Here is a 12,002-nt window from a genome sequence, read left to right on the forward strand (position 1 = left end):
AACTTGTAATCTTTTCCCCCCATCCTCTTCATCCCGTCTCGATCCTAATACTCCCGAGAACTTCCTCTGGAACAGAAATCAGGAGTTGATTGCCCAGGTAACGGCGTCGCCTCCAGTCAAGTTCAAGGTCTGAGGTCGCAGGCTCCTTCAATCCGGATTCTAGACCCAGCTTCCGCGATACCAGGCCTTGGGGCAAAACACCAGGCCTTGTGCCCCGCTTCCGCCCCTCCCCGGGGCTCAGTTTCCACTAGACATCTCCACAGAAAAGGCACAGATACTCCCGTTAGGAACTCCTAAGCACCGGGATACTTGGCCCAGAACCCCACCAGGCCTCCCAGCACCCGGGACTCTCACTCTCCCCAGTCGCCACCTCAGGCAGGTTACCTCACCCTGTCTTCGCGTTCTTCCTCCGAAGGACCCACCTCCCACCACGCACCTCAGCTGCGCGGCCTTTCCCAGGCGGCTTGCGTCGCAACGCGGGAAGGGGTCTGGAGGCGGGACCAGGATCCTCGGAGCTAGGGGGCGGGGCGCCCTTCTCCACGCAGCCAATCAGCACGCGAGAGGCTTCTGGGGGGCCGCGCGCGTCGGGCGCGGGGCGGAGTCTGGTGGCTGCCCCGGCCTCAGCAAGTGCAGCTGCTTCAGGATGAGGTGGCAGATGACAGTGAGCGCAGGTGGCGGAGGTAAAGTCAGAGCCAGGGGATAATGATGAATGGAGCTGCGGGACCCTCGCGCATCGATCATCGCGAGCGGGTTCTCAAGTTAGGCGAGAGTTTCGAGAAGAAGCCGCGCTGCGCCTTCCACACTGTACGCTGTGAGTGAGGACGATCCCCGGGAGAAAGGGGGACCTCTGGGGATGGGGACGTGGAGACATTAAACTTCTCGGAATTGTGATCCCACAAACCTCCTTACTCTGCTGGAGAATGGGGTGACCGGAGCTAACCGCTGTCCTGCCTGGAGTCCTAGGGGTTTCGTGGAAGAAGCCAGAGTTGAGCAGGTGTCGGTTGTAAACCCTGGGCAGAGAGATTCAAGTGAGACCAACAAGCAGAAAGGGAAACTTTGTGGAGGAGATCCGCAGGGGTGACTGTGGAGACGACGTGACTGGTGTATAATGCAGAGGTGATAGGAAGGTAGTTAGGTGACAGATGGAAGGATGCAAAGGGCCGAACAATTATGCAGGGTGAAGGTAGTACCTTGAGGCTGGTAGGGAAATATTCCTTCCCTTCTTCACTTTTTCTGTCGCTGACTGATGAGAGTTCTTGTTTAGTGTGTTCCTGGGTAGGTATTCTAAACCATTCCAGTAATCTGTAGCTCTTTTGGACCCCTGATTTCGTTCACCTATCAAATACTGATTATCAAAGTCTTGGAGGGTGTGTTATGCATTTCTTTTTTAGAAAGGTATTTACTTCCCTATGATCTCTCCTTTTGATTTCCTTTTGGTTGTCCTCTGGAAGTAGTTCTGGTAAATTACACTCTGTAATGTTCAGGTAGAAAAAGGATCTCTTTTGCTTTAATAGTTGGATGGTATAGATTCCAGGAAGGAAAATATAGCATATTATAATTTGGTATGTAAAACATTTCATTCTTTGCATAATAACCCTCAGAATTATAGAGCGGAAAGGAAACTTTGAGATCTTTGAATCATAACCTCTTATTTTTCTGTGGCAAAATTGTAAAGTAGCTATTTTTTCACTTCCTTTCCCCTGTCCTGTTCTTCTTTAGTGTGTCATCATTCCACCTTTCTCACTCATCGTGTTCTTAGACTGTCCAGAGATCTTCATGGTTTTTGCTCTGAGATTTTCCATGTTTCAATCAAAACACCCCATTAAAACTCAACTTTCTTGAGACACCTTGGTGACTCGGTTGAGCGTTGGACTTCGGCTCAGGTCATCATCTCTGGGTTCATGATTTCAACCCCATTTCTCAGGGTTGCTGCTGTCAGCACAGAGCCAGCTTTGGATCCTCTGTCCCTCTTTCTCTCCATCCTTCCCCTGCTTGCACTCTCTCTCTCTCAAAAATAAACATTAAAAAAAAAAAAAAAAACCCTCAACATTCTCCAGAAGTTTGGTTAAGTTGTAGATGATCTAATTAAAGTAACCCAGGGTAAAGGTATAAAGATCAATGGGTTTAACTCTCCAAGAATATATTTACATTTTATGAAAGTGTTTTGTTAAGCAAAATTAACATCCAGTTGGTAGAATAAACAGGGGAAATATTTGTCAACAGACCTTCAACAGTGTCCTTTGTTTTTTCTGCTTTGCGGTTCTCTGTCGTCCAAGGTTACCCACAGTGAGACAGCTAGTGCTAGCTGTGCAGTTTCTCTCCTTCACTTCCATTTTCCAAAAGTGTGATAAAGCTGATAACCTGGTTTCTCCATGCCTTTCTTGCAAATAGTACCTCCTCTCTCCTCTTCTTTCTCAGGTTTAAAGTAGCCTTTTAGTGCTTTTTCAAATCATAAGGTTTAAGATTATAAAGATTTGCTTAAGAATAAATTTTTGCATAATTTGGATATACTCTTTTAAGGGCATGAATCACAAAGAGGATAAAATACAGCTTTTGAAAGGCTCTCTGCAGGTGCTTCAAAGCTTTTCATTTATAAAAGTTCTCACCATGCTGGAATTGTGCCTTTCGAGTCAGAGAATCAGTTGATCTGGCTATAAGAATGAAAAAAAAAAAAAAAAAAAAGACAAAACAACCATAGGAATAACCATCACAATAAACCCAGATATTTGAATACACGCTTAGTGCTGTGGAAGATATTAGAAAAGTTTTTGGCCTTAGTTTTTTTCTTGTTGAAGCAGGCAGAATCTTTCTAGATTTATTTGAATAAAACCAATCATTATCCTTGAGGACAGTTTCATCTACCTTATGATCCTCACTCTTAATGACTCAGAGTAAGGGATGGAAACTATAGAACAAGAAATCTTACTTTTATACAGGGCAAGTGGACCTAATTTATAACAAACACTCAAGTCAGTGTAATCTGGGAGAAAGTAATATTCTATGTTTATGTACAGGGGTAATTATGCCTGCCTAATATTTTTAACAAAACAGGTTGTGAATTCTGGCCTCCACTACCAAATAAGTAATGTACCTTTTGGAACATTCTCTAAACTTTCAGCCTTCATTTTCTAATATATAAATGGTAAGGATTAAATAAGATTGCATAAACAACCTGGCACAGTCTTTGGTGCATAGAGAATAAATAATAGTTACCATTATCCTTGAAGGGGTATATTCATGTGTGTATGAGGAGTGCCAATGAATGTCATTTACTTAGAGTTTCAAAAAGCATTTATCAAGGCTTGGCAATAAAACCTAACGCAAAGATAGTCTGGCATGTGGTAGGGAAGACATGGGATGTTCTGTAAGTGATAAGCTCAATGTTTAGCAGCAGATACTTCACTGGGTGGAAGAGTTTGAGTAACAGGACCCACTAGAATAAATTTTGAATTTGGGCTAGTGCTAATTTTACAATTTCTATCTAGATAAGGTAATAAACATTGAAATTCCTAAGTTTGTAAATGATACCACTTTTTGCTTGACAGTAATTGATGAACTCATGGTCAGTGAGGAAGATTGAGCCTTCATGTAGAGCCACTCCCACAAAAGTGGTTGTTAAGCTTTGGTGTGAGCAAACATTAGAAAGTACATTAATGAGAAATTGGATTAAAATTATATTTACAATTAATTTTTTCTGATAAATGTGGTATATTGGAAAGGATATGGGTTTTCAAGTTAGTTGAATTAGTTCAAATAATAGGAAGTAAATTTATGATAGTAATTGTGATTCTTTTTTGAAGATATTGACATTATGTGACACTACAGCCAAAATAATCAGAAAAGTGATCAACATTGAAAAAGTATTAATACAGAGTAGGAAATGTTTCTCTCCTCTATATGTAATACAAGTAATTGTACTGTAAACCTGAAAAAAATAACATAGAAGAAGGATATCCACAGTGAATAAATAAATGGTAAAATTGGTGGTGAGGTTTCCAAACCAAGGAGAACTGAAAGAAATAAACTATGTAGTCTGGAATCATAGCAACCTAGAAAATACATTTGATATTTGGAAACATATAGAAAACATGAGATTACTTAACAAATTCTGTAATTCTAGAACTATACTTAATCCATTGAAACTCAAAAGTTGTATTCTTAAAAAAAAACTTGTTTGAAAGTAAATAAAAGGCAATACTAATTAATATAACAAGTAATAAAAAGTAGAACTTATTAATTCTAGCAGTAAAATAATTAGAAATGTAAATAGGTTCAGAATAGTTTTGATAGATTTATTGACTATGAGTTCATGCTTATCATTGAATAAAGCTATAGATATTTTGGGTATATTACTATCTCTTATAGTTGTCTCATATTATAGACATCTATAGAAAGGCTTCAGAGACTTGTGAATCTCTTGAAATTATACAGTATTTGATACGTATGTTCATATATGCATTTTTTCTATAGAGAGGATTTATGGCTGGTCTATAATTTTCATCAGATTCCCATAGGGACTTATGACTATTCCTCCTCTCCTAACAACCCCCGCTCCCCTGCCAACACACACAAAAGTTAAGAACTCTGGACACATATGTGGCTCAGTCGGTTGAGCATCCGGCTTCGGCTCGGGTCATGATCCCACGGTCTGTGGGTTCGAGCCCCGCGTCGCGCTTTGTGCTGACAGCACGGAGCCTGGAGCCTGCTTCGGATTCTGTGTCTCCTTCTCTCTCTGACCCTCCCCATTCATGCTCTGCCTCTGTCTCAAAAATAAATAAACGTTAAAAAAAATTAAAAAAAAAAAAAAAGAACTGTGGATATATAATAAGGCAAAGAGGCTATATGAGTGGATAGAGTTTGTGGCTTGAGTTCCTGATTTGATTTTTAACTGGCTTCATTACTTTAGCAGAGTTTCCCATTAGTAAAATGTGGGTGAGAATAATCAATTCAAAGAATTGTTGTGAAGATTTAAAGTGATGATATGTTACAAAGAAAAATAATCAGTTTTAAACACTAAAACAGAGGTTATAGATTAACAACCTGTTGGCTGAGTTTGACTTTAGAGATGCTTTGTTTGACCCACAAAGTTATTGTTTTAGCATAAACTAGTTGTAAATATGTAAAAATCAAGATCTTTTATACAGAAATCTGGATTACCAGCTTCTCTTTAAAAAGTCAGAAGATAACCTGGTCTCACCAAACCCATATTCCTCTTGACAGGAGTTGGCTGGATCCAAGTTGTGGTTGTCTTCTTGAGATTGGGCTTATTCATTCTCTAGGTCACTGTGGTTCCCCACTGATCTGCTTCACTGCCTTGAATTACCTTTCTGGCTTCTCCTCTAAAGCATTATTTAACTGTAGTTAAGCGACAGGTCTCCCAATATTGTCCTCTGTGTCACTGTCAGAAAAATATGGGACATCAAAAGACCCTGGCTTTACTCTAGGATGTCATTTCTGTTAACTATTTATCGTAGAGATTCCTTTATTGTCAAATATTAAGTAATGAGTGCCCTCTATGAGAACAGAAATGTGCTAGTGAAAAGTACAAAACAAATATGGCAGTATCTACCTTAAAGAAATGAGAGTCTTGAAATACAGATTTATCTGATCCTCAGGAGACAATTAGAAAACAAGTCTTTTGCACATAATTTAGCTGAAATAAGTTTATACTTAAAAATAAGTTTGGAGTTGGTTCAGAGAGGGATAAACATATGAACCAGGGTCAATTACAAAGATCTCATATGTGCCCATTATATTAAAGGCACTATGCTAGGAGCCATAACTCAGGAGGAATTAAAGTATGAAGCATTATGTTTTAAAAAATTACAGTTCTGGGGTGCCTGGGTGGCTCAGTCGGTTAAGCGTCTGACTTTGGCTCAGGTCATGATCTCACAGTCCAGTCTGTGAGTTCGAGCCCCGCATCAGGCTCTGTGCTGACAGCTCAGAGCCTGGAGCCTGCTTTGGATTCTGTGTCTCCCTCTCTCTCTGCACCTCCCCCACTCGTACTTTCTCTCTCTCAAAAATAAATAAACATTAAAAAAAATTTTTTTAATTACAGTCCAGTAGGGCATATACAGAAACAGGCAAATAATACCAGGAAGTTTATGTTAGGTTTTGATGAGTGGTAGGTAAATGCTATAGAAGAAGACCAAAAAACTTGAGATTTTGGAGAGTAGAGAAAGGGCCCCACATAGTGACTACTTTAGGGAAGAGGGGACTTTGAAATAGGATTCACATTCTAAGAGCAAAAACAGAAAAGCAGATGGTCAAGCTGTAGCTTTCTGTTGATTGAAAACTAGTTGACTTCAGCAAGAATAGGAGATGGAATAGGAGATGGCTCTGAAAGATATTATGGAAGAAGACATAGTGATTAGATGTGAGTGATGAAGATTGAGGAATGTTTATATGAATATTTACACTGATGAGCAAAACCTTAAAGATAGTTAAAATTAGGAAGTTGAGGACATTTTAAAACCAACAAAGTCTGTTACTGTGGGTATCCCATAGGCCATGATGATAAATTACTTATATTAAAATACTTTAAGTGGAAGTTACTTCATTTATTATGTATACATCCTTATAAAATGAAGTTCTCACTTTAGTTCATGATCTTGGGTGAGGGACTTGATTTCTTCTACCCTCATTTGCTGTATCTGTAACATAGGAGTATTCACAACTTTAGAGAATGTTCGTAAGGCTACGAGATAAAAGTAATTAAGAAAAAATTTAAAATAAAGTAATTAACACATAAGTTATTGCTGTTATTGTTTTTGTTTTGTATCTTTGTTTATTCTCTTGGCTATTTCTGTCTTCTGCTTTCTACTTTCTTTATTTCCATGATACTCAAGCTCAGTTCTGATTTTTTTCTTTAGTATTGTTGTCTTTTCATTAATTGATATTAACTAACACTTATTTCCCTAGAACTTCTTTCAAGCACCTAAAACTTAACACCTTAATTATTTTTTATCTTTGTCATTACCTTACTGCTACTAACAAACTTCCCAATTTATTTTCAGTCTAATCTTTATCCTCAATGGTACTACTATTGTAAATCAAATTCTTTCATGTTTTTCATATTGTCTATGTATTTTTAATCTGTTTCTTAAAATCTGGAAATAGGCATCAAGATTTGAGAGATACTTATTGCATGTTTTCAGTTCTGCATTAAAGCAACATGAAGAATAAACCATGCTATAAAGAATACTTAGTGTGAATTGTTTATACTCATATGTGCTTAAGGAACATAAGAGTGGATTTCATTTCTTTTCATAGAGTTGTTAAAGAATTAAATATGAAGTGCTAACAAGGTGCCTGGCAGGAAGTGTTCCTTATAAATGTTAGCCATTATAATTGTCATTGAGAAGCAGCGGCCAGCTTTTGTTTATAGACAGCAGATCACTTGATGAGCACTAGAAGATTCTCCTTTCACAAGACCTAGCTATTATAGTTCTCTAAATTCTAATAAATGTTCAGTACTTTGGATTTAGACATTTAGGGGTACTTCCCTGTTAATATAAAGATCAGTCTCTTGGGGTAGGGGTAATTGGGAGAGGCCTCTCAGAGGCTAATGTTCTATTTCTTGATCTGGTTGCTGATTACATTCGTGCCACTTTGTGAAAATTCATCAAGCTTAATGATTCACATTCTAGTTTGCATGTATGCTATATTTTAATAAAGAGTTAACCTGGGAAAAATGTATGTAACTGGAGGAATTCTGTATCAGAATTATCAGTCCTTAATATGTATTGATATGAATTATTTTTAAATGGCTTTCATATCTTAGAGGTTTTAAACTCGTTCAGCATGTGAAATATCTGAGCACCCTAAATTTCTTCTGGGTAATATATTTTAATAACATCATTTGAATTATGATTTAACTCAAAATGAAATTCTATTTTAAGTATTCTGAAGTTGCAGATTTGATTACATTTATGTATCCTTTAGTGGCAAATATATCCATGAAAAACTCAAACTTTTAAATTCAGTGATTGCTTTTTCTTAAGTTTTCCAATGAATGTGTATTTTCCACGTATTCATTAATTTTGTATTCTGCTAGAACAGCAGGCAAGTGATAGTAGGCACCAAGGTGGTTTAAGAAAAATTATGGGAGAAAAAGACTGAAAATTGAAAGCATTCTACTAATATAAGTTTTTAGCAAATTGTGAAAACACTGACATTATGTAGTTTTTAGCAGTGGAACATCTTAGTCTAGGTTGCAGTCTAAACAGGATCCAGAGGGAACATGGTTTGAGGAATACTGTTGTAGAGTTCAGCTATTTCTTTTTTTCTCAGAGTTATATATATCTATCTATATCTATATCTCTATATCTCTATATATCTATATATCTATATATACCTATCTAGATATATAGATATATACCTATCTAGACATGTATATATAGATATATAGATAAAGATATAGATATAGATATAGATATAGATATAGATATAGATATAGATATAGATATCTCCAAACTGGTTTGGATTTTATTTGTAATATGAAGACTCTCCTAAACCATTTTAATTACTGGCTATTAAAAAAATGATTTATCACTCTGAAACATGCTCACACTTTTTTAAATGTTTACTTGTTTATTTATTTATTTTTGAGAGAGAGAGGGAGGGAAGCATGAGTGGGGAAGGGGCAGAGAGAGAGAGGGGGACAGAATCCAAAGCAGTCTCTGCGTTGTCAGCACAGAGCCAGATGTAGGACTCAAACTCAAACCATGAGATCATGACCCGGGCCAAAGTCGGATGCTTAATTGACTAAGCCACACAGGCACCCCTTTGATATCCAGGTACCCAGGTATTGTTCCATCTTATAAAAATCCATATCTGTTTCTATTTTTAGATGACTTCAAACCTGCTTCCATTGACACTTCTTGTGAAGGAGAGCTTGAAGTCGGCAAAGGTGAACAGGTGACAATAACTCTGCCAAATATAGAAGTGAGTACTTCCATATATTTGGACTTAAAGGATCCTTTTGCAGTATTTTTACTAAATTTAAATGAAAATAACTGCACAATTCATGTAGTGATAAAGTAATTAACAAATATACCAAAGCAAAAAAAAAAGCCAAACACTTATTTTAAGCTATTTCAGGCAAAATAGTCTTAAAATACTTTATTTATTCATTTTTTTTTTTTTTTAGAGAGTGAGCACAAGTAGGGATGGGGTAGAGGGGGAGGAAGAGAGAGAGAATCTTAAGTAGGCTCTACACGCAGCACAGAGCCCAACACAGAGCCCAACACTGGGCTCCATCTCATGAGAGTGAGATCATGACCTGAGCCGAAATCAAGAGTCAGACGCTTAACTGACTGAGCCACCCAGGCACCCCTTAAAATACTTAAAAAACAAAAAACCTTTGATCCATTTAATAAGTTTTAAGAACTATCACATCAGATGATTTGAAACAATTGGAGGTCTAAACATATACCTATTAAATTATTATTATAAGCCAGATTTTGTACTCTGAACTAGGAATAAGAACATATCCCCTGCCTTTTAGTCTTAATCTGCTATAGCAGAAAGACATACAAATGTCTAATGCTATACATTAGAGCATGTACAAAATTCTGTGCAAGCACATATGTGGAATCAAATATTCTGCCTGGTAGAATCTTGAAAGGCTTCAAAAGCACATGCTATTTGAGCTGAATCTTAAAAGGCAGGTAGAATTTCATCAGGCAGAAAGGGAGTAGACTATCCTAGGTAGAAGGGATGTTATGTGAATGGCTCTGATAGAGAAAGAAACAAGAAGTTTGTGGAATAAATGAATTAATGTAAGTTCTAATGTAGAATTTAGACTTTATCCCATAGGTATTAGAGAGCCTTTAGAGGCTTTTAAGCAGAGTAGTAACATGATTGGATTTGTGCTTTTAGAGTGATTTTATCAATAATTTGGGGGAATGAGTTGGAGAAGAAAGACTCTAGGTCTTTAACCAAAGTTTTGTCTATTTAAAAAATTTCCAGATGTTTCCAAGTAACACTGTGAAATACTGTTTACACAGATATACAAATTATTTGTTGTATGGTCTAGTTTTCTCAATCTTTGAGTTAGAAATTTCTTAGCATTCAACTTAAGTTTGTTTCTTTTTTTCTTTTATACCAACTTGACCTATACTCAGAGAGCACAAAGACTGTAACATTTTATTTTAACATATAGAGAAAGCACAGACTGAGATTTTTGTCTTTGTGTAATTTTTTAATGGAAATGGTTTTGTGCTAGTTCATCTACATTCTCTTATATGCGTTTATGACATTATTTGTCATGATTAGAGGTAGAGCAAGCAAGTTCTCTATCCCCTAGTCGTCTATCTTTTTCTTATTTTTATGAGTCAAAATTATTTTTTATAATTTTTTAATGTTTATTCCTGAGAGAGAGAGAGAAAGCACAGGAGAGGGGCAGAGAGAGAAAAACATACACAGAATCTGAAGCAGGCTCCAGGCTCCAAGCTGTCAACACAGAGACAGCTGGGGCTCAGACCCACAAACTGTGAGATCATGACCTGAGCCGAGCCACCCAGGCACACCCCCCCCACCCCCGCACTGCTTTTCTACTGCAAGCAGATGGGGATTTTTACATTTATTAATAAACTTTTCTCAATCACCCCTATCCTTCAATTAAGAGTTACCATCCACCACGTGTTATGATCTCAATTGTTGGGGTGCCTGGTTGGCTTAGTCAGTTGAGCATCTAATTCTTGATTTTGGCTCAGGTCATGATTCCCCCGTCATGGAATCAAGCCCTGTGTCAGGGTCTGTGCTGAGTGTGAAGCCTGCTTAGGATTCTCTCTCTCCCGCTGCCCTTTTCCCCCACTGACATGGCCTCTCTCTCTCTCTCTCTCTCTCTAAAATAAAAAAAATAATAATAATAAATTAAAAATAATTTAAAAATTGAAATGTCTCCTAAAGAATGACAATTATAGAAAGAAGCTTTCAAGGCTTCAAATGGTAAATTTCTTTAACAGCAAAGAAATAATTTAGGAAGATGTAACTCCTTGCCCCCAGGACACCAGAGATATGTCCAAAAAGAATATATCTCAATATTTGTGTGTGTGTATGTGTGCATGAGAAAGAGAGACAGATGGACAGTGGGCCATATATGTATATATATTTACCTTCTATGTGGTAACTCCTGTGCTAGGTAGCTATTAAGAATACAGCAGAAGACTAGACATAGTGTCCTAAAAAATATTACCATTTAATTAGGAAGACAGGAAATTACTGATTACAAAATATAGAAATGTAAGGGCTGTCATAAAAGTATTTGTATAATATTACAGAAGTACAAAAGAGCAATAATTCAGTCAGCAGAGAGAGAGCAGATGCCAGGGTATGCTGTCTTGAAGGAGAGTTGAAGTTACCCAGGTAAAGGAAAGAGGGAAGAATGTTTTAGGCAGAGAAAAGAAAAATACATGGGCTAAAACAAGGCAACAAAAGAGTGTTACATTTGAAGAACTACATAAAGCCGCTATGGCTAGGTCAGAAGGAGTCTACTAGGGACACAATGGGAGATGGACAGGTATTAGAAATCAGATAATAAAGGGCTTAATGTGTAAAGCAAAAGAATTTAAACTTTATCCTATAACTCTTTTTAGACAGCTGAAATGAAAGAGAATAGTTAAAATTATCATCTGTCAAGAGCAAATATATTTTTCTGCTGGCCATATAGTCCTTGGACAATTGTGAATTGTAATAGAAATTACATTCTCAAATTCACTTTGTGGGTTTTCCTCCCTTAATTAAAGAACTTCTTTAAACAAGTAGGAGTTTTACATTTCTTCAGAGTTCTTAATTTTGTAGGAATGTAATGATTTTAGTTTGAGGCATTTAGATTCTCTATTTTCTTTATGAACTTGGCTTTCATCATACAGGTAAAAATGAATAAAAGCTAGGAGTCATCCTATAAAATAGAACTTTTATTATACTATACTTTTAAGAGTACCTTCAGTTTCTGGAAGTTCTTCAAAAGAGTAGATTTTTTTATATGGTAGTAGTTA

General features: G+C 37.1%; 2 protein-coding genes across 10 annotated transcripts in view; one reads left to right on the forward strand and one right to left on the reverse strand.

Annotated features, from left to right (window-relative positions):
* Window positions 1–509, reverse strand: part of IQCB1 (IQ motif containing B1) — a 63,519-nt gene extending 63,010 nt beyond the window's left edge. For 3 of the 7 annotated variants that reach the window (XM_007098331.3, XM_042956197.1, XM_007098327.3), the window contains exon 1: window positions 390–491. The gene's annotated coding sequence lies outside the window, so the exon portion shown is untranslated. Of the gene's footprint in view, window positions 1–384 lie in introns of all 7 variants that reach the window. The other 4 variants (XM_007098333.3, XM_007098329.3, XM_007098326.3 and 1 more) reach the window with 2 other exon arrangements.
* Window positions 510–606: 97 nt separating this feature from the next.
* The window catches only part of EAF2 (ELL associated factor 2), a 35,933-nt gene continuing 24,537 nt past the window's right edge, over window positions 607–12,002 (forward strand). Inside the window, exons 1-2 of one of the 3 annotated variants that reach the window (XM_042999164.1) lie at window positions 607–680; window positions 8,852–8,946. In XM_042999164.1, coding sequence (XP_042855098.1) covers window positions 644–680; window positions 8,852–8,946 — 132 coding nt within the window. In that variant the 5' untranslated portion in view covers window positions 607–643. Of the gene's footprint in view, window positions 812–8,851; window positions 8,947–12,002 lie in introns of those variants that run through there. The other 2 variants (XM_007098324.3, XM_042999165.1) reach the window with 2 other exon arrangements.

This window comes from Panthera tigris, chromosome C2 (assembly GCF_018350195.1).
Source record: "Panthera tigris isolate Pti1 chromosome C2, P.tigris_Pti1_mat1.1, whole genome shotgun sequence".
NCBI classification, from domain to species: Eukaryota; Metazoa; Chordata; class Mammalia; order Carnivora; family Felidae; genus Panthera; species Panthera tigris.